The sequence below is a fragment of the Poecilia formosa genome, unplaced genomic scaffold (assembly GCF_000485575.1).
Source record: "Poecilia formosa unplaced genomic scaffold, Poecilia_formosa-5.1.2 Scaffold253, whole genome shotgun sequence".
Taxonomy (NCBI): domain Eukaryota; kingdom Metazoa; phylum Chordata; class Actinopteri; order Cyprinodontiformes; family Poeciliidae; genus Poecilia; species Poecilia formosa.
Window position 1 is genome coordinate 416,955 of NW_006800192.1, and position 27,197 is coordinate 444,151.

General features: G+C 39.2%; 1 protein-coding gene across 1 annotated transcript; it reads right to left on the minus strand.

The window, feature by feature from the left end:
• Positions 1–617: 617 nt before the first annotated feature.
• On the minus strand, positions 618–26,303 carry LOC103150390 (serine/threonine-protein phosphatase 6 regulatory ankyrin repeat subunit A-like). The gene is made up of 39 exons (XM_016680673.1): positions 26,056–26,303; positions 21,031–21,114; positions 20,485–20,563; positions 18,987–19,057; positions 18,688–18,888; positions 17,634–17,721; positions 17,358–17,500; positions 17,013–17,225; positions 16,224–16,302; positions 15,989–16,103; positions 15,684–15,766; positions 15,510–15,573; positions 15,343–15,411; positions 15,107–15,247; positions 14,846–14,957; positions 14,741–14,767; positions 14,529–14,603; positions 13,194–13,395; positions 13,016–13,103; positions 12,818–12,935; positions 11,442–11,661; positions 11,090–11,177; positions 10,905–10,988; positions 10,626–10,771; positions 10,424–10,506; positions 10,229–10,311; positions 10,042–10,140; positions 8,631–8,679; positions 7,289–7,490; positions 7,111–7,198; positions 6,913–7,030; positions 5,537–5,756; positions 5,185–5,272; positions 5,000–5,083; positions 4,721–4,866; positions 4,519–4,601; positions 4,324–4,406; positions 4,144–4,235; positions 618–2,196 (listed from the first exon to the last, which is right to left on the minus strand). Exons 1-39 carry the CDS (start codon positions 26,080–26,082, stop codon positions 1,913–1,915), a joined length of 4,419 nt encoding a protein of 1,472 aa, XP_016536159.1. The 5' UTR covers positions 26,083–26,303; the 3' UTR covers positions 618–1,912.
• Between the last annotated feature and the right edge of the window lie 894 nt (positions 26,304–27,197).

Genomic DNA, 27,197 nt, shown 5'->3' on the forward strand with positions numbered 1-27,197 from the left:
CTGGCTGACTTTAAGAACCAGTGAGCTCTCGTTCATAAAACAATTACAAATTCTCCAGAAATAATTTCTTTAGGCTTTGTTCGGCAGACTATTAATCTTAAACTGAACCACTGTACTAAGAACACACGTTGAGACTTACATACCCGCTCCATCCTTCATAAAGCTAGGAAAATATTTTAAAGTTATTAGAGGCTGTACTTTTGAAGCATCACATTTCAAGTTCAGTGACAGATCCGTCAATGAATCACACAGATTTTGCAGCTCAAATACTGAATAACCCATTTCCTATTTAAGAAATGCTTCAAAATTAAACATCCACAATTTTCAGTATATATACTTTAGCAACAAGGTGCATTTTGATGCAATTTAGAGTGAAATAATAAAAGAAGGTTAAGCACATATGTTCTGATGCATGCCTTGTGATAACCTTGTCAAAATAAAATAATCTGCACCACAAATGTATGTTTTAGAACTGAAGAGGAAAAAAGCTTTGAAAGCAAAATTATTATTCAATAAAAATCCTCATTGGTGCATCTTCAATATATATATTTTTTTACTTTTTCTGTTATCACAAACACAATTATAGGGAATGCTGAAAATAAAAACAAGACCAAGGCTCCTTATTAAATAACTCATTTATTACTCATAAAATATACATCAATCTCAGTACTGAAAGAACTCATTGGAATTTTGAATTCACAGTCATAATTTCTATATACATGCTAGTTTCATTCCTCTTCAAGAAAAAAAGCAAGGAAAAGAAATAAAAATCCTTCCCATTCTATTGATTCTAGCAAATGTACATATTTCCAGTTAAAATATTTTTGAACAAAACTTGAGTCTTCTGCATTCTGGTATAAGCGAGTGGTTTCTGTTTTTAAGTTAAAGCAAGCGAAACTAATATTAGGTAAAACAAAACAAAAAAAGTCACTCAGAAGAAAATCAAATGCTTTTCAAAATGCTGTCATTGGTTTACAGTGTTTCTCATTGCAAAGCAGAGTCACAGATGCCTCAGTGCCAGATCAGTGGACCTACTCACCGAAAGCACGCTTTCACAGCTGCCTGTACAGACCCCATACTTCCAGTAACTAATGAAGGCACAAAACGAACAAACAAAAAGCAACCCAAAAAAGTGTACAAATAATTTATTGTTTAAATTCTAAATGGTGATAAACAGGTGAATTTACAAAGGAAAAAGGTGGATCGACTGAATACTAACCTGTTGCATGTACCAGATGTCTTAAATTTACTCGGGTTAGTGAATCAGATTCCTAGAGGAAAATGAGTTTAAGACATTAAAATGGGTGTATTAAAATTTTGATCTTGAAAAATAAATGATCCCCCTTGTGTGACTTACAAAACGTAAAAGTCCTTCTGATGGTTATAGTGTGCAGGTTTTAACTAAAACTTCTCTCTTATCCTTCCTAATCAATAAACCACCTGAAGTCTCGTTTGTTTTTTTTTTTTGTTTTTTTGTCGCTTACGCAGATAAAACGGAGTTAAAATTCATCCATGTCTTTTGGTCCCTGTTGGTTTAACTCTCTGTAGTGTGCAAGCGCACCTTTTTTTTTCAGCGTCTTATTGCCTTAAAACAGCTGCCGTCTGCCCAACAAGTTCAGTTTTTAACACTGGAGAGGTCAGTGTTGGTAAAGCAGTGGTTACTGAGCTCCGGCGTCGGCTAACGGACGCCGTGTGCTGGAAAAGGTTGGGATGAGCATGGGCCAGCCTGTTGCACCTCGTCCCTCCTTTGTTTTCTGGTGGGAACTCTTAAGGCTTCCTGTTGGGGGCTTGCGTCTTTATTAAGCCCTCCCAAGCTCGCGGTGGGTGAATGATTGATTTATTTATTTTTTTTTTCATGTTAAGACACAGTGTATGCGTTTGTGCATTTAGCGCCATTCCTCTCCTGTCCGCTTCAGTACGTCTCCGAATCGGAGTCGTTGAGCTCCTCGTCCTTGTAGAAGCCGTCGTGATGGCCGATGTTGTTGAAGCTGCAGTAAGAGCTGTGCTCGGCGCGCAACGCGGGCAGGCTGTCAAAGGTGACGCTCTTGGAGGGGCTGGTGGTGTAGTGGTTAACGGCACTGAAGGGGAGGGTGGGTGCCACGGTGCAGGGGGACACGGGCATCATGGTGGCCAGGATGAGAGCGAGGCAGTCTGCAACGTCTTTGTTGGGGGCGCAAGCCAAGGCAGGCGTGTAACCTGAAAAACAAACAAACAAAGATTGCCAACATGCCCTGGGAAATAATAAATGACAAATACCTGACAAATTCTGGTGCTCAATTTTTTTTTAAATTACAATAAAAGCTTTAAGATACCAGGCTCACTTCTGTGAAACTAACCTTTAAATAATATTTAAACTTTTACTTTTCTATAAACTGAAACAAAATGTCAGACTTTCAGTATCAGGTCTGATAAACCCGACGAGCTCAAGATTCCCAGGCCAACACCAGATACAGGGTGAACGCGCCGACACATCTGGATGGCAGCTTTCTGTTAAACCACCGTCAGATATGATCTAGCTGAATTATCTGCATTAATTTAGCGCTCTGAATGTAACCTGTGCTGCGAAACACCCAGTGGAAAAAAAATGGGACTTCCCTCATGAAGCAAATGCACCATCTGGATGTTTCTAATTGCCAACAAAAGTATTCTGAAAACAGTATTGTTAAAATCGGACAATGCTGCAGGGCTAATTAAAGTGAAATCAAATCAACTCCAGGTTACCTGATTAAAGGGTAGCAGAGTTTCTCTGAACTGGGATTTTCACAGTAGTTAAAACTCCCATTTCAATCTTAAGAATCTGAGCCTTACAGCCTGTTTCCAAATGTTTACTCCCTTTTGTGCAGCGCTGTGTGAATGAAAGTGTCTGAATGCCAGGGTCTGCGCAGCACCATACTGTTAGAAAATCTGTCCTGACTCACTGTCCTGATCGCCTCCTTATGCATTTTAAAACCATCTTGTGTGCCAGTGACTTAGTGTCTCATTCCAGTTCTTTGTGTTTTGATTTTATTTCGTCTTCCATCTCCAAAAATATTAAACCAGTGCATTTACAGCATTCACAGGCTTATCTGGTCTGTGGTCCCTATAAAGTCTACCAACCCAATGTCATATTTAGTCGGTGTCACCTGGCAGCACCGCTTGCGGCAGATGGCTGCTCACCCTGCAGCTGATGCCGTCTGAGGCGATTTCCTGGTCACAGGAGTCGCTTTGCATGGTTAACAAATGGTTTTACCAGCAGAATGTCTTTTCCCCTCCCAGCTTCTCTACTGAATGAGACTTATTTGTCATTTGAACCTGTAATAATTAAACTAAAAGTAATTTTCTCTATTCACAATTATACAAAACTTAAATAATATCTTAAAGTATCAACCTTAGTCAAAAGTGACACACTGGAACAGCTTAGTCTACCGTTTTAAAGAGAACGGCACATTTTCCACAAGAAAACCTCCCGAGGGGATTTTCACATGTAACAGTTCTCAGAAAAACACAAATCTTTTTAAATGTGTCGTTATCTTTTATGACCTAAATCGAGGCCTTCAAATTTTATTTTATCAAGCTAGTTTGTGTCCATTCTCGAATTATTTAATTAATATACTAAACTCTGACCACATGTCTGGCTGCAGTCACTCTACATAAACCCCAAACTCTACATACTGATGTAATTACTGAATTAGTCTCTGAAGGCAATGCAAAAACCAGTCCAACTTCCACATAATCAGTCAGGGGTGAATCATTTTGAGGAAAAAAGTCCAAAAGTACAGAAAACAACAGAAAAACAATCCCTCTTTGTCTCTTGATCTCTGTTAAAAGGCAACACATTCACTGAATAAAAAAAAAAAAAAAAACAGATCCAGTACTACTTATAAAAATGGCATCTGCATGATTTAAGGCAATATTTACTTATGAGCATAGACTGCCAAGTTAATGACTTGGCTCAGTGTCTAATTTCTTAATAAATATGCAGTGGCACATTGCTCTCACCAGAATACAGAATTTCCATTGGGACTTTGTTTCTAAAGCAAGCCATCATTTTTTTTTTTTTATAAAGCTAGGATTATAGCACAAGTAAAACAACTGGACCACATTTCATAAAAATAACCGGTACACAATTAAAAACAAGGATGTACTACGCTACAATTCAATTACCGTTTTCGTCGACTGCCAGGACGCTGGCTCCCTTCGCAAGCAGCTCCTGCACCACCACAATCAGCCCATTTCTTGCAGCCACATGCAGAGGTCTAAACAAAATAGAAAGATGTCTGTGTCAGAGAGGTATTTGTATTCGAAATTCTGTATGAACAGATAAAGAACTCATATTACGCATACGTCTGTAAGGCGGCGTTTGTAGCATTTATGAGGTTTCTGTCTGCAATCTTCTCCAATATCAACAAGGCACTAGTTTCGTGTCCCTGTTGAGAGTGTGGTACAGATGCCACAAAATGTTTAAATATGTGCAGTAAATAATCGAAACCTGAAATATGGGCTGTAATGTAAATATTACCACCAGATGGCAATCCGTACCTTACTGCAGGCCAAATGAAGAGCGGTGTTCTTTTCAGCGTCCTGTAGCGTGAGGTCTGCTTTCGCACTGCTCACCAGCAGCTCTGTGTGAGGACAGGTATGAAACTCAAGAAAAACTAATCTGATGTTTCATAGTTTGTAATTGAAAGCCAGCCTGACTGTCGCGACTCATATCAAGTTAAACGCTCGGAGGCAATCGTACCGACAGCGTTGGTCTGGCCGTTCTCGGCGGCCATCATGAGCGGGGTCTTTCCTGCGGCATCGACGCAGTTGACCTGAGCATTGTGGCTCAGCAGCAGCTGTAGACACTCCACATGATCGGTGAAGGCAGCAGCGTGCAGGGGGGTCCTGAGGACAGTTTGAATGTGAAGTACGCCATCGTCAATTTAAAATATCGACATTAGATTCACTTTAAAAAAATAAAAAATAAAAGTTGCCTTTTACAAACCCTCAAGCCTGAAATTTTTATAATCAGGTGTACCTGCTTTTGCCATCTTTGGCGCTGACAATGGCGGGGCCCAAGGTGTCTATCAACATCTCAGCAGCAGCTTCGTTGTCACGGATTCTAGAGAGCAGGAGCAGGAAAAGAAAGGCTGGATGTTTAGTCTATTAAAAGCCGAGCGCTCTGACACACTGAGTGAAACCTAAGCAAGCTCAGACTCTTACACAGCACAGTGGAGGGGACTGAAAGTGTTGCCTTCGGCCTTGTGGAAAATCTCCAGTTCGAGCAAAACCTCCACACACGTGTCGTGACCTGTGGGAAAGACCACTTCGATTAAAAACCACTTTAGAAACACAAACATTTCTCATTTGGGTGCACAAAGACACTGAATGGAAACAAAAACTAAATAAAAAAAAGCATTTCTTAAGTGCTCCATTATGCTCATCTGCTACATCAGCAGCATGCTTGCATTTAAGTGCACACATGCTGCGACATCAGGTATACATATACACTTGAGAATATCAATATTCATTGATTGCTTGGTTTAAAAGGTCTTTCAACCTCCTTTGTCTGTACCATTGTAGCAGGCCCAGTGCAGTGGGGTGTAGCCTTGGCTGTCTGTTAAGGCAGGCAGTGTTTCCACTGATTGGGCAGCATGCAAAAGGCCTCCGAGTACCCCAATGTGTCCGCAAGCTGCTGCCAGGTGGATCGGCGTGCGCCCTTTACAGTCTCGCACCAGGACGTTGGCGCTGTGCTGAAGCAGAGCCTCCACACATTCTTCGTGACCGGTCACAGACTGATGACAGAGGACATTTTTTTTATTGATGATTTGTTTGGAAGGATATCCTGCTGCAAGCAAATCTCTAAGCACAACTAAGTAAATGGCACATAGATGTGCTTAAGTAATGTTTCAGCTCAGTTTTCATAGTTATGACAGTAATAATAAAATCTCCAACATCTGAAGGGTCCCATGTTTTAAAGTAGTGTTTAAAGAGACAAAAAGATCAAAATGACATCAGAATATTTAGTTTGACATGTTGCTAATCATCATGCCTTGGTCTTTATTCTATTGTTTGTATCACAGATATTCCAGATGTAGCTTGGCATCTGTGACCATTTGTAGTCAAATTATACATTTATTTTCTAGCAATTATTTTATTTAAAAAAACTGCTTACAAAACCCTGATCAACAAAGATGTTTGTATTACCCCATGCTCAATTTAAGGGCTTTGAAAAAAAACTGCATAATTCCCCGCAAAGCAGACATAATCTAATTGAAAACAACAGCAGCACTCAGGTTAAGTGCACTCCTGCTACATAAAAGCTACTTGGTTAAAAGAAAAGGAGGAACATTGTACTGATGCATTTGTACAAGAGCATAGAACGACACAATCTTTTATGAAGAACAGATCTCCATCTCTCTGTTTTGGCAGACTGTCAACATGTTTAAACTTCTGATAATGTAATGTTATACCACGCAGACCTAACAAAAGGTTTATACATAAACAAAATTATTAAAATATGAGTATAGACGTTAAAAGCATAAGAATGTCTGGCTTTTAAAAACATAACTGGAAAACTTACAGGTAGAAGCAATGACAAAATCAAAACAATAATGAAATCCTAAAACCCAAAGTAAAAACAAACAAACAAAAAATAATAAATCTGGATAAAGTAACCAATAGGAAGTTAAATATTCACATATATTTTCCTTTATCGTCATAATTCTTCATGTTTACGTCAATCTTTTTTTTTTTTTTGTGGCACTCACTTTTGGACAAATTGGGAGCTTTGGCCCAAAAATGATAAACACTTTGGAAAAAAGGTCCATTTTTACACAAAACAAAGTGCAATTGTATATGTGACACTTTCTAAATGTGTTTGTCTCAGCAATTTTAAACTCTGAATATTTAAGGTAAATATTGAGTAGAAACATTATGAGCTCTCCTTACTCCTCTATGCAAGGCCGTCCTGCCCCACTTGTCTTTGGCTTCTACGCTGGCTCCCTTGTTAAGAAGGGAATACACACAGTCCGTGTGTCCACTGAGGACCGACAGCATCAGCGGGGTCCTTGAATGCATTAGACAAAAATGTCAGCACTTGTTTTTAAACACAAACTTATAAACAGAGAAAGACATTTATTTACTTACTGTCCATTTCCATCTTGAATGTCTACCATACTTTGAAGATCAGCATGTCCAATCAGCAAGCGCAAACATTCTGAATGACCATTAGTAGCTGCACAAAAGAAAGACGAGCATTACTTGTAATAGGTAACGGATTGTGTTTGAGAGTATAACAAGGTTTCTCTCCTCAGACGAGACATACCTGCAGCATGTATGGGGGTCCGCTTCAAAACAAAGTCTTTGACCAAAACGGAGGCTCCCTGGTTGATTAGAATGTCCACACATTCCACGTGGCCTTTGAAGGCAGCTAGGTCTAAGGGCGTGCGTCCCTGGCCGTTTCTGACATCCAAATCCAGCAGAGATTGAACCAGAACCTCCATAGCTTGATGGTGACCATGGTATGCCTGGAAAAACAAACAAAAAAAAAAAAAAGTCATGTTGATACTGAAATCAAGTCCAAACTACAGGAGTTTTATTAACCAATAGAATAAAGTGTCTCTTTGCCAGTCTAATTTCCCTTTGGGGTATTGAAGTATCACTGAACTAAAATATCCAAACATTTGAACAAAAATGAAGCTTAGTGTAAAGCTTCTAGTGTTGATTTACACAAGTGGTGTAACTGAATACATGAAGTAGAATACAGGTTCTGTAAAACACAAAACTAAAGTAACTCATGCTAGACTTCTTTTAATTTGGTTTGAACCAAAAAAAAAAAAAACAAAAAAAACAAAGAAGAGCAAGGAGGCCTTAAGAGATCTTTCAACAGATTGGTGTCTTATCTTTTAAACGCCTGTGTTGTGTTTATTAGGAGTTTATTCAACTCAACGGGCATTGGAAACGAATGTGAATCATGACCCCTTTGGCTTTCCACAGTTTGATTTCTCTCCATCACGAGGAACCCGACATCTTTTCACGCTGCTGGCTGAAAATAAGCAGGGGCTTTTAAGCTTTTTCTCATCATTGTTCTTGGTTTGCTGTGGAGTGTCTCCGTTTTTTAAGCTTTCCAAGGAATCCATCAAACTCTCCAATAATGTTGTAGAAAAACCCAACTTTTTTCCCCACTAGGAACTAAAAACCATCAGTTTGTACATGTCATTATCACCCATTGTTTAATCAATGTGGTGTGGAGCGCTTTAGACACAATATGAGCACATGAAGATCTCGTAATAGGTAACGGATACTTGCCAAAACTATTTGTATTATATATACACATTTCCTCACACGTTCAACACCATGACAAAACCCCACACCACTGACATTGCTTCTCTGCTTTCACTAAACCCCCACAATCCTGTGTTGCATCACCATCACAAGCTAAAACAAAACACCACATGATCAACCCACTCCCACCCAGAAAACACACACAAAAACAGAACCAAAATGGAAATAAACATCAGGTTACTATTATAAAGTACAGTTATTTATCAGATAGATACACTTCCAGACAGATTAGTTTGCTGCTGGTCATTCTGTGTTGTGGTTTTTAACAGAATTTGCAAAGTGAAATGAAGCGGCGACTCCACTAAGAATTAAAGTCTACTCACAGCAAGGTGCAGGGGGCTGATGGGAGCTCTGACATCAGTATCGTTCANACTCCCATTTCAATCTTAAGAATCTGAGCCTTACAGCCTGTTTCCAAATGTTTACTCCCTTTTGTGCAGCGCTGTGTGAATGAAAGTGTCTGAATGCCAGGGTCTGCGCAGCACCATACTGTTAGAAAATCTGTCCTGATTCACTGCCTGATCGCCTCTCCTTATGCATTTTAAAACCATCTTGTGTGCCAGTGACTTAGTGTCTCATTCCAGTTCTTTGTGTTTTGATTTTATTTCGTCTTCCATCTCCAAAAATATTAAACCAGTGCATTTACAGCATTCACAGGCTTATCTGGTCTGTGGTCCCTACAAAGTCTACCAACCCAATGTCATATTTAGTCGGTGTCACCTGGCAGCACCGCTTGTGGCAGATGGCTGCTCACCCTGCAGCTGATGCCGTCTGAGGCGATTTCCTGGTCACAGGAGTCGCTTTGCATGGTTAACAAATGGTTTTACCAGCAGAATGTCTTTTCCCCTCCCAGCTTCTCTACTGAATGAGACTTATTTGTCATTTGAACCTGTAATAATTAAACTAAAAGTAATTTTCTCTATTCACAATTATACAAAACTTAAATAATATCTTAAAGTATCAACCTTAGTCAAAAGTGACACACTGGAACAGCTTAGTCTACCGTTTTAAAGAGAACGGCACATTTTCCACAAGAAAACCTCCCGAGGGGATTTTCACATGTAACAGTTCTCAGAAAAACACAAATCTTTTTAAATGTGTCGTTATCTTTTATGACCTAAATCGAGGCCTTCAAATTTTATTTTATCAAGCTAGTTTGTGTCCATTCTCGAATTATTTAATTAATATACTAAACTGTGACCACATGTCTGGCTGCAGTCACTCTACATAAACCCCAAACTCTACATACTGATGTAATTACTGAATTAGTCTCTGAAGGCAATGCAAAAGCCAGTCCAACTTCCACATAATCAGTCAGGGGTGAATCATTTTGAGGAAAAAAGTCCAAAAGTACAGAAAACAACAGAAAAACAATCCCTCTTTGTCTCTTGATCTCTGTTAAAAGGCAACACATTCACTGAATAAAAAAAAAAAAAAAAACAGATCCAGTACTACTTATAAAAATGGCATCTGCATGATTTAAGGCAATATTTACTTATGAGCATAGACTGCCAAGTTAATGACTTGGCTCAGTGTCTAATTTCTTAATAAATATGCAGTGGCACATTGCTCTCACCAGAATACAGAATTTCCATTGGGACTTTGTTTCTAAAGCAAGCCATCATTTTTTTTTTTTTATAAAGCTAGGATTATAGCACAAGTAAAACAACTGGACCACATTTCATAAAAATAACCGTTTCACAATTAAAAACAAGGATGTACTACGCTACAATTCAATTACCGTTTTCGTCGACTGCCAGGACGCTGGCTCCCTTCGCAAGCAGCTCCTGCACCACCACAATCAGCCCATTTCTTGCAGCCACATGCAGAGGTCTAAACAAAATAGAAAGATGTCTGTGTCAGAGAGGTATTTGTATTCGAAATTCTGTATGAACAGATAAAGAACTCATATTACGCATACGTCTGTAAGGCGGCGTTTGTAGCATTTATGAGGTTTCTGTCTGCAATCTTCTCCAATATCAACAAGGCACTAGTTTCGTGTCCCTGTTGAGAGTGTGGTACAGATGCCACAAAATGTTTAAATATGTGCAGTAAATAATCGAAACCTGAAATATGGGCTGTAATGTAAATATTACCACCAGATGGCAATCCGTACCTTACTGCAGGCCAAATGAAGAGCGGTGTTCTTTTCAGCGTCCTGTAGCGTGAGGTCTGCTTTCGCACTGCTCACCAGCAGCTCTGTGTGAGGACAGGTATGAAACTCAAGAAAAACTAATCTGATGTTTCATAGTTTGTAATTGAAAGCCAGCCTGACTGTCGCGACTCATATCAAGTTAAACGCTCGGAGGCAATCGTACCGACAGCGTTGGTCTGGCCGTTCTCGGCGGCCATCATGAGCGGGGTCTTTCCTGCGGCATCGACGCAGTTGACCTGAGCATTGTGGCTCAGCAGCAGCTGTAGACACTCCACATGATCGGTGAAGGCAGCAGCGTGCAGGGGGGTCCTGAGGACAGTTTGAATGTGAAGTACGCCATCGTCAATTTAAAATATCGACATTAGATTCACTTTAAAAAAATAAAAAATAAAAGTTGCCTTTTACAAACCCTCAAGCCTGAAATTTTTATAATCAGGTGTACCTGCTTTTGCCATCTTTGGCGCTGACAATGGCGGGGCCCAAGGTGTCTATCAACATCTCAGCAGCAGCTTCGTTGTCACGGATTCTAGAGAGCAGGAGCAGGAAAAGAAAGGCTGGATGTTTAGTCTATTAAAAGCCGAGCGCTCTGACACACTGAGTGAAACCTAAGCAAGCTCAGACTCTTACACAGCACAGTGGAGGGGACTGAAAGTGTTGCCTTCGGCCTTGTGGAAAATCTCCAGTTCGAGCAAAACCTCCACACACGTGTCGTGACCTGTGGGAAAGACCACTTCGATTAAAAACCACTTTAGAAACACAAACATTTCTCATTTGGGTGCACAAAGACACTGAATGGAAACAAAAACTAAATAAAAAAAAGCATTTCTTAAGTGCTCCATTATGCTCATCTGCTACATCAGCAGCATGCTTGCATTTAAGTGCACACATGCTGCGACATCAGGTATACATATACACTTGAGAATATCAATATTCATTGATTGCTTGGTTTAAAAGGTCTTTCAACCTCCTTTGTCTGTACCATTGTAGCAGGCCCAGTGCAGTGGGGTGTAGCCTTGGCTGTCTGTTAAGGCAGGCAGTGTTTCCACTGATTGGGCAGCATGCAAAAGGCCTCCGAGTACCCCAATGTGTCCGCAAGCTGCTGCCAGGTGGATCGGCGTGCGCCCTTTACAGTCTCGCACCAGGACGTTGGCGCTGTGCTGAAGCAGAGCCTCCACACATTCTTCGTGACCGGTCACAGACTGATGACAGAGGACATTTTTTTTATTGATGATTTGTTTGGAAGGATATCCTGCTGCAAGCAAATCTCTAAGCACAACTAAGTAAATGGCACATAGATGTGCTTAAGTAATGTTTCAGCTCAGTTTTCATAGTTATGACAGTAATAATAAAATCTCCAACATCTGAAGGGTCCCATGTTTTAAAGTAGTGTTTAAAGAGACAAAAAGATCAAAATGACATCAGAATATTTAGTTTGACATGTTGCTAATCATCATGCCTTGGTCTTTATTCTATTGTTTGTATCACAGATATTCCAGATGTAGCTTGGCATCTGTGACCATTTGTAGTCAAATTATACATTTATTTTCTAGCAATTATTTTATTTAAAAAAACTGCTTACAAAACCCTGATCAACAAAGATGTTTGTATTACCCCATGCTCAATTTAAGGGCTTTGAAAAAAAACTGCATAATTCCCCGCAAAGCAGACATAATCTAATTGAAAACAACAGCAGCACTCAGGTTAAGTGCACTCCTGCTACATAAAAGCTACTTGGTTAAAAGAAAAGGAGGAACATTGTACTGATGCATTTGTACAAGAGCATAGAACGACACAATCTTTTATGAAGAACAGATCTCCATCTCTCTGTTTTGGCAGACTGTCAACATGTTTAAACTTCTGATAATGTAATGTTATACCACGCAGACCTAACAAAAGGTTTATACATAAACAAAATTATTAAAATATGAGTATAGACGTTAAAAGCATAAGAATGTCTGGCTTTTAAAAACATAACTGGAAAACTTACAGGTAGAAGCAATGACAAAATCAAAACAATAATGAAATCCTAAAACCCAAAGTAAAAACAAACAAACAAAAAATAATAAATCTGGATAAAGTAACCAATAGGAAGTTAAATATTCACATATATTTTCCTTTATCGTCATAATTCTTCATGTTTACGTCAATCTTTTTTTTTTTTTTGTGGCACTCACTTTTGGACAAATTGGGAGCTTTGGCCCAAAAATGATAAACACTTTGGAAAAAAGGTCCATTTTTACACAAAACAAAGTGCAATTGTATATGTGACACTTTCTAAATGTGTTTGTCTCAGCAATTTTAAACTCTGAATATTTAAGGTAAATATTGAGTAGAAACATTATGAGCTCTCCTTACTCCTCTATGCAAGGCCGTCCTGCCCCACTTGTCTTTGGCTTCTACGCTGGCTCCCTTGTTAAGAAGGGAATACACACAGTCCGTGTGTCCACTGAGGACTGACAGCATCAGCGGGGTCCTTGAATGCATTAGACAAAAATGTCAGCACTTGTTTTTAAACACAAACTTATAAACAGAGAAAGACATTTATTTACTTACTGTCCATTTCCATCTTGAATGTCTACCATACTTTGAAGATCAGCATGTCCAATCAGCAAGCGCAAACATTCTGAATGACCATTAGTAGCTGCACAAAAGAAAGACGAGCATTACTTGTAATAGGTAACGGATTGTGTTTGAGAGTATAACAAGGTTTCTCTCCTCAGACGAGACATACCTGCAGCATGTATGGGGGTCCGCTTCAAAACAAAGTCTTTGACCAAAACGGAGGCTCCCTGGTTGATTAGAATGTCCACACATTCCACGTGGCCTTTGAAGGCAGCTAGGTCTAAGGGCGTGCGTCCCTGGCCGTTTCTGACATCCAAATCCAGCAGAGATTGAACCAGAACCTCCATAGCTTGATGGTGACCATGGTATGCCTGGAAAAACAAACAAAAAAAAAAAAAAGTCATGTTGATACTGAAATCAAGTCCAAACTACAGGAGTTTTATTAACCAATAGAATAAAGTGTCTCTTTGCCAGTCTAATTTCCCTTTGGGGTATTGAAGTATCACTGAACTAAAATATCCAAACATTTGAACAAAAATGAAGCTTAGTGTAAAGCTTCTAGTGTTGATTTACACAAGTGGTGTAACTGAATACATGAAGTAGAATACAGGTTCTGTAAAACACAAAACTAAAGTAACTCATGCTAGACTTCTTTTAATTTGGTTTGAACCAAAAAAAAAAAAAACAAAAAAAACAAAGAAGAGCAAGGAGGCCTTAAGAGATCTTTTAACAGATTGGTGTCTTATCTTTTAAACGCCTGTGTTGTGTTTATTAGGAGTTTATTCAACTCAACGGGCATTGGAAACGAATGTGAATCATGACCCCTTTGGCTTTCCACAGTTTGATTTCTCTCCATCACGAGGAACCCGACATCTTTTCACGCTGCTGGCTGAAAATAAGCAGGGGCTTTTAAGCTTTTTCTCATCATTGTTCTTGGTTTGCTGTGGAGTGTCTCCGTTTTTTAAGCTTTCCAAGGAATCCATCAAACTCTCCAATAATGTTGTAGAAAAACCCAACTTTTTTCCCCACTAGGAACTAAAAACCATCAGTTTGTACATGTCATTATCACCCATTGTTTAATCAATGTGGTGTGGAGCGCTTTAGACACAATATGAGCACATGAAGATCTCGTAATAGGTAACGGATACTTGCCAAAACTATTTGTATTATATATACACATTTCCTCACACGTTCAACACCATGACAAAACCCCACACCACTGACATTGCTTCTCTGCTTTCAGTAAACCCCTATAGTTGCATCACTATCACAAGCTAAAACAAAACACCACATGATCAACCCACTCCCATCCAGAAAACACACACAAAAACAGAACCAAAATGGAAATAAACATCAGGTTACTATTATAAAGTACAGTTATTTATCAGATAGATACACTTCCAGACAGATTAGTTTGCTGCTGGTCACTCTGTGTTGTGGTTTTTAACAGAATTTGCAAAGTGAAATGAAGCGGCGACTCCACTAAGAATTAAAGTCTACTCACAGCAAGGTGCAGGGGGCTGATGGGAGCTCTGACATCAGTATCGTTCACGATGTCTGTCCCTGAGGTTTCCATTAGCTGCACACATTACAAGTCAGAACTTACAACGTTAATCTGCAATTCTTGAAGAACACACTAAATATGCAACTATGGTCTATTTTTAATGAATGAAAAGTACAAACGTTGACAGTGGAAAAAGCTGCAACACTACTCACCACATCTAAGGGTGTTTCGCTCGCAATCTGTAAAAGGATTAATGAGAAAATGAGTTAAACTGCATTGAAAACAACCCAAAATTTGAAATAGTACAGATCCCTCACCAGCTCCAGACAAAGACGGTGTCCGTACGCAGAGGCGTAGTGCACAGCGTTGAAGCCCTGTCTGTCCCGGATCCCTGGATTTGCATCATTCCTTAGTAAATATTCCAGGCACCTGGAAATGCAGCCAAACAGTCCAGAGAACCACATTGTAGCATATATCTTTGGACACTAGTCATGTAGATTAGCCCTCTTTTTTTTTTTTTTGCAATCATATGTAAACATTTGCAACTAGAAACACGGAAATTTCCAAGGATTACTGACTTTCCGTCTGTGTCGGATGCAGCGGCGTAGTGGAGAGGAGTGCAGCCCCGCTCGTCCAGATCGTTGACGCCGGCTCCAGAGCCCACCAGAGCAAACAAACACTGGTAGTTACAATTGGCAGCAGCGTAATGGAGAGGAGTCCTGGAAGAAAAACAAACAAACACACACACACACACACCTTAGATACATATTTAAATGTGATGCTAGAGCCAAATGCATCTTTAAATGCCACTAACCTCCCAAAGTTATCTTTTCTGCTAAAGTCAGCCCCGGTGTTAAGAAGAAGATTGAGACATTCCAGGTTTCTAGAAAAGCACAGACATTTATAGCATCACCAAAATGTGATTACGTCACAATTATGTTAGTTTCATAATATATATCTATAAAGGTCTCCTATACACACCCTCCAGCAGCTGCAGCATGTAAACATGTCCTTCCAAAGTCGTCCGGAGTATCAATATCAAAGCCTGTGTTGAGTAAAAGAGTTGTGAAAAACGCTCCGCAATTTTAATCTATAAAAGTATAAAATTAAATCCATTTTTAGTTTGCCTATCATACAGAATTAATATAAAATAACCTGAAGACAGGAGCTTTCGGCAGCAGTCTGAGAAGCCACTGAGAGCAGCCAAATGCAGTGGAAACATGCCGTGAATTCCTCGTCTGAAAAACAAAACAAGTCACATAAATTTCATCAAAGTAATTTATCCTTTTAGGCACAGAGCTGCAAACTGACTCCTACATTAGGGAAATGACAACCTGTTAAAGATGCCCATCTTCATTTGCAATTAAGTACTGTGGCAATATGAGCTCTGAAATTCTTTGCAAAAGCAGCTTTTAACAAGTTGGAACCCTTGCAGAAAAACAGCAGAGAGGTTTGCTTACTTTGCTGTGTCGGCTTTGTTAGTGATGAGTGTGTTAATGAGGAGCTCATGTCCGTATCGAGCTGCGATGTGTAGTGGCGTATTTCCGTTTTTATCTTCAGAGTCAATCTCAGCACCTTCAGGAATACGAGAAAAAACAAAACAAAAAACAAAAAAAAAAAAACAGGAGCAAGCAGTTAGTTGCAAAACTCTGAAGGGCAACAAGGAGCTACGAAGTGGATTGTGTTTGTGCTCACCGTTTTCAATGATTGCTTGAGATCTGGAAAACCTCCCATGGATCGCTGTCATGTGGAGCGGAGTCTTCCCATCTTTACTCTAAGATAAAATATAAACACACTGAAATCTTCTACCAACAAGTTTTTTTTTTGGTTCAAGCCAACATGTCGTGGATGAACGTTTCACAGGTTATGTTATCGTCTATCATTTCTGGATTCCAAATGCTACGGGCCTCCTCTACAGTGTAATTCAATCTGTCTAAAAATCAAATCGAGATTTGTTTCCGCAAATTATCAATTTCAGAACTTCCACATTTTTCCAGACTTGGGCTCAACGATAAAGACAATATTTTACAAAGCAAAACGATTTTTATAAACTTTGTCAAGTCTACATAGTCGACAACTATGTAGTCTACATATAGACTGCAACTATAGTCTACATAGTTGTAGACTTGACAAAAGAAATGCAAATGATGTCACATTCCCACAAGCCCTTTTTGTGCAAGAAATCACTACAACAGTGGAGGCGCCATCACAGGACTTTCAACATCTGTAATAGTAAATTACCTTATGAGTAGGAGGCAACTAATGACATTTAAAGTTAACATTTTCACCTAAGTCATGACCACAGTAAATTCTTAGCGCATCATAACCCAAAAAAAGAGGCAGATTATCAATATGTACTTTTTTAAACAAAGAAAACACCAATGAATAACCAGCAACACCCACTTTTATCCAAAGATATTCCAAGTATTGAGAATCAGTGAACAAAAGCACAACAAGCCCTGCCTGACATAAAGTTCCTCCTACCTTTATATTGACGTCGGCACCGTTGCAGACCAGCAGCTCCAGGCAGAGCGCCCCGTGGCGAGAGGCGGCGGTGAAATGAAGAGGTGCAAAACCCTTCTCATTCAACTGGTTGACGTTAGCTCCACAGTCGATGAGCTCGTTCACGACCACATCTTGGCCGTTGTAGCAGGCCACGTGCAAGGGTGTGTTTCCATACGCATTAGGTTCATTGATCTAAACAGGAAGATAAGCAGATGTTTACATGAGGATTGCTACTGCTGCTATAGGGAAATCTATAGAGCCATTAAGCAAGAATCTGAAGCACGTCTACAGTGTGCTGATGAGAGGTTTGTGTGCAGGACTTACATCCACCCCTAAATCCAGAAGGTATTTCACAACGCTAATCATTCCACTAGAGGCTGCAGTATGTAGGGGGGTGTAGGATTTCTTATCTTTGCAAGCAACCTCAGCTCCATGACAAGCTAGTAACTTCACCACCTCTATGTGCCCTGAAGACAAAACAAAAGGGGTTCATTATGCCCACGCACTACCAAGATCAATTCCCAAAAAGCTTTAGAAACTCTAGCAACAGGAAATCCTTTTCCAAAACAAAAAAAACGATTGAAATGTTCAGTTCTTTACCCATGTAGGCTGCCCAGTGGATCGCACGACGATCCTTCTTGTCAAAAGCATTAATGTTTGCGCCTCTGGAGAGTAGGAGCCTCACCATCTAAAAGCAACAGGAAAAAAAAATCCTCCAGATTACCATCACAGAAAGTTGAAAAATTATGGACTGTTCCTTTAAGAGCATGATTATTTATAAGTGCATGTAAAGATAAGAGTTCAACTGATTATCAACACCACATGCGGCTAATATCTGATGTAGATCAATCCCGAAATAACTGATGTTTTTCCTAATCTTTCTCACCAATATGCTGGAAGAGAAAGATGGCAGTAGTTATAAAAAGATACAACCTTCATGGTTGTACCTTCAGGCCGTCAATTTTAATGCATCAGCAACAAAGCAGCAGATTATGTCACAATGTTACTCAAGTTCTAAGTGCCTTTAATAAACTTGAACTTACTTCCGGGAAGAAAGATTAAAATTCTCTGAAAAAAAACAAAAAAAACAAAAAAAAACAGCTGTTACACAATTCATTTCTAAAAAAAGAAAAAAAAGAAGAAGAAAATGATTACTGATAAGTAGCACATAAGTACACTATATATATATTATAAGCAGCTTGAAGTCGTGTTCACAGCAGAAGAACTAATAATGGTGCATATTTCCATAACTGAGTATGAAGCAGGTCAAAGTGAAATTGAGGTGTGTCAAAACTATGGCAAAACTTTCTGCTGTTTGGAGCTCTGACAGAAAATGAGCAGATCCATAAGAACATGTTGATCATTTTATGGTCAAAAATGCAGCTCTTGTTCTATGTTTCAACAGTACAAAGTCTATTGTGTTTGCACAATTACGAGGCACTCAGAAAGGCTTCCTGTGAGCTAAAGAAGGAGACCAGGAAGTTGTATTAACAGACAAGCACACACAAACATGACAGCAAGCCTGGTCTGACAAGTTCAAGTAAACTCCAGTTTCTGCTGCACATTTCTAGGGGAGGAGAAGAACAGTAAGCCATGAAACATCAAGGCCATGTGCAGCTCTGTTGGAATCCTCTTTGGGGGGGGTTAACATTACCTCCAAGTGACCGCTGAAGGCCGCATGGTGCAGAGCAGTTCGGCCTGCTCGGTCAGATACATTCACATTACTGAGGAGGGGGACGAGGGCTTCGGCACAGCGAACCGCCTTGTTGGCTGCGGCGATGTGAAGCGGCGTCTGCCAGTTCTTGTCTCTGGCGTTCACGTCTGCAGAGTGTTTCAGCAAAATCTGGACCGCCTCCTGCAGGAAATATTACTGTTGATATTCTGCTAAACTCTGGTATGAAAAGCAGACTGGAAGACAAAGCATGACACAGGATCAGAGGAATATTTGCCTACCTCACAGCAGGAGGCCACAGCCCTGTGCAGAGGAGTCAGCCACTTGCTATCTTTGGCATTTACTCTTGCACCTGCAAAGGAGGACGACAGAGTGGGAGAGCCTATTTGAAGCTAAAAGCAGGAACAAAACATTTACTCATTTGGAGTTTTGTGTCCCACAAAAACAAAACAAACAAAAAAAACAAAAAACAGAACAGAGTTGAAATTACTTTCTGATTTGCTAGTGTGGTAAAGGGCTAATCCCCATTAGAATGGCAAGTGAACGTTGTGAATATATTTACTTTGCATATAAATGCGCAGGATGACCACGAAAAGCAAATAAGCTTCACATTGCTGATTCATCTGTAAGCCAAACCCTCAGCATTGTATTTGTGCTGCTTTTACTCCACCTGCTGCATCATCAACAAATGACCTAAAGGTGGTGGACAGGTGCTTCCTTCCAGAGTGATCAAAGATGTGTGCAAAGCAGGAAAAAGTGAAAGGTTTCTGTGTGCAGCACCGTCCCAGGAAAAAAAAGTCTCACGCAGCATAAATCTGTTTGTTGACAAAGTTATGGTGCTTTTCCTGACATTTTGAACGAAAGCAAGAGGTTATGAACCGACGGTAACCAAAAACAGCCCTGCCAGTTCTTCCAAAACACTACAGGAATGGGGGCCAGTGAAGAGATCCTGCTCTTCCCTGAAGTCATAATGGAAGAAGATTGACCTTCAAGAAAAAAAAAAAAAAGGGGTGAAAAAACCTCAAGTAGTAGTATCTCAAAGAAACTGTCATCAACGGCTTTTAGCTATGATGTTATTTTATTAATATTCAATGCAATGTTTTAAAAAAAAAGGCTATTCTAGTCCTCAAAATTATTTTGATAAGTTTTTAGTGTTATGTGTATTTGGAAGGTTTTAGTAAATAAATTTAACATCCTTATTTTGCCCACATTTTATTGTGGTGCAATTTCAAAACTGTGCAGGAACTCTACATTGCTCATCTTTACATCTTATTTAAAAGCGAAGCTATTAAAAAACTGGAAACATTTTAGAACATAAAAATGTGAAAACGGAGTACTTTGTCAATTTTGAGAAAATACAGTTGATGTGGACAGGCTATGCGATTAACTGTGTTGGTGCGGCACGCTGGGTAACATTAGAGCGGATGCTCCACACATGAAGGCTAAGAGTCGTGGACCCAGACATCCAGGGTTTGAAACCAGCTCAGGGCTTTGCTGGATCTCTTTCTGTCCAGTTTTTGTCCAAATACTGTGGATAAAGGCCACTGGCACAAGAAAAAAATAAAATAAAATCTTCTTACGTGTGACCATTTTTAATGTAAACATCATATGACCACAGACCTATTCAGCAGAGTTTTACATTTTAAAAACATTTACACATCATAAGATGAAAAAAATGTTCAGCGTTATCATACTGTTGAACTGAACCAAAGTACATCAGGTAAAGAAGAAACTGCTTTGAGGTCAAATGGATCCCTTCAATCTGATTAGGGAACCTACCTGAAAGAATCAGTAGCTCTATGATTTCTGCATCTCCGAGATAGGCAGCAGCGTGCAGCGGAGTTCGCTTCTCGTTATCCTGTAATAAGTAAACAGAGAACGATTCCTGTGGTTAATCAGAAACAAAACGGCTTCAGTTGCTTTGTTCCCCCCTCCGGTTACACTCCGGTTGCCTCTGCTCTGGGAGTGAAAGCCAAAAAAGTTTTATAAAAGACAAATACACGTTGAAAAAAAAAAAAAAAATCCTTGTTTTATCATTCCACTCCAGTCAAACACAAACACCAGCCAGACTCGAGCTCAAACACCCCCACCAGAACAATAGTGGTGAGGTGTGCAATAAACTAAGCAGAGCCAGATTATGCATTGAGGACTGTAAAGTCAGACCATGTGCTGGTTTGTTTACAACTGACAGAAAGTGCTGCATAAGGCCTTCCAAGGACAGCTACACACTGGAGATACTTAATTCCCTTATTTTTTTAAGATGCATTTTAAACTACGGGACAATATGAGGAAACAGATGCAGATATAGATGGCTGCTGGAGTTACCTGCACATTCACATCCTCTTTTTTGAATATGAGAGAGCGTACGTCATCTGGGTCCACATTGAAAATGGCTTTCAGCAAAGGAGGCTGTGAAAAAACAGTTAAAGATGCATTAAAGCACTTATTTTAAATGTATTTAACATGTAGCGCTATATTAAATTGAACATTAGAACAACCTAAACGTAAAGTAAGCCAAATGAGCTGCAAGTAAGAACCTTCTAGGTATTATTTGCCATGCAAATAGTTAAAGGTGGGGGAAAAAAATAAATAAATAAATAAATAAATAAATAAAGACGGTGCTGAAACCTTCAAGCTACAGGAGAAGTCAGGGTCTTTAACATTAAGAACCACGATCTGACCTGTGAGCTCATCTGCTCACAGGTCAGATCTTCTCATTTTACACAGAAATGTAGAAGAGTGAGAGCACCTTGTAACTGAGCTGTAAATAAAGTGATCACGCTTTTACACTTCATAGTACGTTCTCAGAAATCCTTTCTGCTTTTACGAAGAAGGCAATTGCTAAAATTGTCACCGTCTGTGAGCAAAACAAAGTAGATCCCACAGAGATGAATATCAGTCTTTTAAGTGAATGCTCTGTCTGTAGAATCCAAATTAGATATAGCTGCCCCTCTTCACTTTTCCTCCAGATAAGCTTCACCAAAAGAAAAAAAAAAGCATGTGGCTGATTTGATACACATCCAAACAGAATCACAAGCAGCAAAAATCTGACAGTTAAAAAAAAAAAAAAGAAAAGAAGAAGAATTGAACTTCTTTGTAAAGTCAAACTCTTATGCATCAAGTGAAAACCCGGCTTGGCTTCTTAAAAATAGTAAAGTAAGCCCCGCCCTCCACAGCAGGTCACACAGGCAAAGAAACGTAGGTTTTACACAACTAATTAGGCTGGCTTTATAGGGATAAACGCATAATATAATAAACAAGATAATTGCATCAAGCATGTCTATAGGAATTCATAACCACATGTACAAAAAAAACTTAGACATCTCCATTGTCAGATGGGACTTTAAAACAAGCCAACTAACTCACTGACTATCAGCTTCCTGAAAGAAGGCCAACACATTTTTCTACGCTTAGACAGAAGGAAGATTCCAACATTCAAACACTTGTGGGATGGAAACTAAACGAGTGCCACCCATCAGTCCTGTTAAAGCAACAATATTAAAACTACAATAAGGAAACTCAGAGCAATGTGTCTGCTAAAAAAAACAAAACAAAAAGAGAACACAGGTTCTACCAGACTCAATGACAAACTGCTAACATCAACTATTCATACTTCTACATAGAGCATTCTTGTGAATAGCAAACACTTGAGAACCAATAACAAATTTAGTGGGCGTTTATGTATATTCTTAAGTCCATTTATCAAAATAAAAATTAAGAATGGTCATAGATGGCAATAATGTAACTTAATGAATATGTTATAATAATTTACTAGCAGCTTGCATAACTGTTGCTTTATGTTGTAAATGATCATGTTTTGATTTCTTATCTTTAACTTTAATTTTGTATCTTGAATCTCTGTGTGGGCAGAGCAATAGTGAGAAATTGTGGCTAGTTTGTACTCAGAGTTATCAGATTGACTTGAATCTAGCACTAATTCTACTTTCAGATCATTATAAATGTTAAATAAGGTTTAATATTTAAGAGTAGAAGAAAAAAACTGATCAGATGTGCATCTGAACAGTCTACTTCTGCCCGTAAAGCTGCATCCATCAGCCAATTCATTCATCCATACATTCAGAACACTGCAGCATGTACAATTACATTAATTCACTTAGACATATTCCCTCGTTTAACTCACCAGGCAACCCAGCAAGTCAATTATGTAAAGTGCAGCCATGCAGTTTGGAAGAGGTCATGCAGAAAACACGTCTTCTAGTATGTATGGCAGAGCTTGAGCAACTAACTACAAGTTGCGAGTAAAAAGAGCATTAGGCAACCCTGAACGAAGATCATTTCTGTACTACTTCCACTTATGTCCCAGTGACTCACAAACACAAATACAGGTTCACAAAGCCGTTTGTTAGAGATACAAACATACTGTCCCTCTTTAAAGTATTCACATCCCTGGAACTTTACCACATGTTCTCACACTATGACCACAAACTACCACATTTATGGCCATTGTGCATAATAGGACATAATTTCCTATTTTTATTAAAAATCTGAAGAAAAAGTGTTATGCATTTGTATGCACAGAAGCTTCTAAGGCCATAGGTTTAATGGGAATAAAAATAAATAAATTAGCAGCAGTTACAGCTGCAGATCTTATGGCGTACGTCTCCAGCAGCTTTACACATCTAGATAACTGAAATGTTTGCCCATTCTTCTTTGCCTCAAGCACATTACCGTGTCTATGAATGTCAGTTTTAAGTTGTGCGACAAATAGTTTGATTAAGGTCTGGACTTTGATTTGTTGATCTAAAGTTATTCCACAGCAGTTCTCGCTGTATGCATACGGTGTGTTTTCCTGCTGGAAGCCAGACCTCTGTTGTGGTCTCAAGTGTTTTGCAGCCACCGACAGGTTTTCTAGGATTCCCAGTATTCGACCCCAGCCATCTTCCAATCAACAATGCTATACTCCCTTGTTCTGACTGAAGAAAACAATCAATGCAGCTGCTACCACCATTGTTCTCCATTGGGATGATGTTGTTAGTGCTAGTTAAATCACAAATTTTGCATGTAGGTCAGGAAGTTCAATTCAGATGTTCTTGTATACGGCTTCTGGAAAACTGCGTAAAGGGATTTCTTATAGCTTTCTTTCAACAATGGCTTTCGTCTTGCTGATCTTCCATAAACTACCGATTTGTGATTTGAGAAGAACGCAGCGAATAGTCGTCTTCTTACCGATCTCTCCAGTCCCTCCAGATGTACCGAGGTTCCTCTTAGCATTCTGTGTCCATTTTTGGATGATAGCTTTAGCAGCTATCCCCATACGATGTCCAGGGCTTGGGGAATTGCTTTATAACTTCATGTTTAAAACTTCTTTACAGCTTAATGCATGACTTCAAATTACATACAGATGGCTTCAATTTAGTAATGAAGCGAGTTCTGTAGGTAACTGATGACACTGTTTTTTTTATTTTGAGAAGTGAGGGTAAAAGCAGAGCCGAGTACTTATGAAGCCACATTTTTTAGGTATTTGCAAAGATTTAGCAAATTATGTATAATTTTCCTTTCATTGCATTACTATGCTTTACTTTCTATTAAACAAGCACAGAGGCCGACTGTGGCTCAACAGGAAGAGTTGCTTGCTCACAGTATGAAAGTTGTGGTTTCCATTCCTCTGCTGCGCATGCATGGCAAGGCAGCCCTAAATTTACACAAAATTTTCCAAAGATCTACATATGGGTGTAGATCTTTTGAATGGTCAGTACAACTAAAACGCCTATAAAAAATGTTGTCCATTTGAAGTTTGTGGTTGTAACGTGAAAAAATGTGGATAAGTTCAAGAGGAATTAACCCTTTTGTAAGGGACTGTGCCAGTTTTAGGAATCACTTCAGAAGTTTACAAGGGATTGCAGGTGAGAATGTCTTTCGCTTGTCAAAGAGAAAACATCTAATCGGTACAAAATGAAAGGCATGCCTTTTCAGATTAGTTTCTTTTTTAAAACAATCTGGTCAAACAACAATAGCAGGACACTTTGCATAAGTTTTGCGCCGCTACTTTTTTTTTTTTAAGGAAAAAAAAAAAAAGCAAGCCATGCAATTCTCTAACAATGAGCATCATCAATGTCTGTCTAGAAGAAATGGTGAATAGCTGCCGAGCTTTTCCACCTGTTGCCGTATTTAATTGTAAATCCTCCTCACACAAAAGGAAAGATCTGCATTCAGCTATTTATGGTTCTCCAGTCCCGGACGAGTGTTGAGGGAAATGTTCTACGCTCCTCTCTAGCTGCTCGCCTGTGTGCACCTCCTCTCCTCACGTAGAAGCCAGGCCACTTAATACCATCACCATGGAGACAGCTCACTGGCAACTCCACTGGCTAACAGGAGCCCCAGCCACACGATCATTCAAGCACGCAGACAATAAAGGACACGTGCACATACATATGTGACAAGAATAGCATCCGTGTGCAAAAACAAATCCTTCAACTGCAACACAGAGAGCTATTCTCACTTTCAGAAGTAGGTGTCAAGTGTTAAACATAGCAGAAAGGGACCTATATCTGGTTCCACTAAAATGCCAGACATCTCATTAAAATTATAAGCATTAAGCACATGGATACACCTGCATTAGAGACATTCATGTAGTAGAAGTCAATAAATGGCTCTGAAAACATTCATACATATGCACACTAGACCTGTTAACAAAAGTAAGTGGTGAATACAACTTAACTTTTTGTAAAATACACACAAAATGACTAAACTGACACGTAGTTGGTCATAGCTCTCATTGTCTTTCAATAAAGTTATTGTTCCATTCAAAGAGAATTACAACTTACACACCTTGCAGTCGAAAAGTTATTATTTAATGGTTTTTTTATGTTGAGTTTTTACTCCACACAATTTTGTGCAGCTCATCTTACCAAAGTGTAAATAATGTCACAGACATTCAGTTGCAGCAGTCAAACAGAGCCCTTGACATCACACTTCATTACAGGGATTTAACCACTGATACCAACAGCATGTTCACTTTAGGTGACTACTTAAGGTCACTTTGGTTGATGTTTTATCCCAGTATTCTACCTAATCACTTTGGATACGAGTAGCCATCATTTTATGTCGGCTCTGACTAATTGCTGGGTATAAACACTGTATCATTAGCTGGTTTTAACTTCGTAACAGCTAATCTCTCATTTATGCTAACAACAGGTTTTACATTTAATACGTCAGGGTGAGCCATAACTCACTCTTTTTCACACAGTTCTCCTCAATTTTGTTTCTTGCTTAAGTAAATGCATTTAAAATGCTTCCGTTTCGGAGACTAGCCACGAATTACATTCCGTTGGCAAATGCAGAAATTGGGAGAAGCTAAGCTAACATGAACCATTTTTCATTCTCACTTACCTGGTCTCGAATTTTGAGAACCACCATATTTCTGTTATTTTAACTGTTCTCGTGTAGACTCATAAAGAAATGTTGGTCTCGTCTCCCTCGTTGTTCTGACAGAGGCCTAACTGGACTCTAGCTTAGCTCCTGCGTTAGCGTCCTGTGCTGATGGCATGAAAGCAGAGAGGCAGCGGAAACTCCATAACATTGCCGCCACCGTATTTCACCCCCTCAAAAAGACAGCGTACAATTGGCTAACTGACCTCAACGTATTAGTAAGTGTCTTCGTGGTTGGTTGTTGCTAACACTAGCGTTTGACAGACGCAACATTTTATTTGCGTTTCTAGGAACTCTCTCACGGGTGTTCTGTAAGAAAACATTTTAAACAGAGTGAAATCTATTTTGTTTAATAGTTTTATGTAACAAGAGCCAATTTTAGCTTCATGTAAAATGCTTTTTTGGGCAGTGAAGTCGTATTTCTTATTACTCACATAACCGTGAGTCATCCTTCAGCTTCTATGAAACATAAATACTAGAAAATTATATTCTTTTAAGATTTATGGACGACTGAAATAGTTTATCTCTTAAATAATAATAATAAAACATGTCAAGCTAAACAAGACGACAGATAAGTTGTGTATACATTACATATTGAATATGCAGGGAAAGTTGAGTGTTTTGCAAATAAGCACTAAGTTGGGTGTATATGCGCTTTCCCAATTGAGGAAATCTCGCCCTCTAGTGGCCTACTCTTCAACTACAATCAAGACTTTAATGTAAAATATCCTTGTCTACAATTATTTTTCAGTCCAGTGGGCATTTTATAACTTTTCAGAGTTAATCCTGTCATAAATAATAATAAACTGAACTGATCTAAAACAAACTAATAGACTAATATGTTCTCTGTGTGTTGCGATGGATTCTCATTTGTGAACTGCATAATGTTGCGCAATGATCCCGGATGTCACGATGTGTAATTCAGTACTTAAATCGTTTTTGGATTGTTGCAGCTACAGCAGCAGTAAATAGTTTGTGATTTCCTGTACCCAGTGGAAACAGGGCAGGCAGAAAGAACAGGAAGTACATAATCGAAGGGTGCCAAAAAAGCCTGGATACAAATCTCTTTATGGTGCCGTCTGTGACTAAATGTTTCTGTTGCA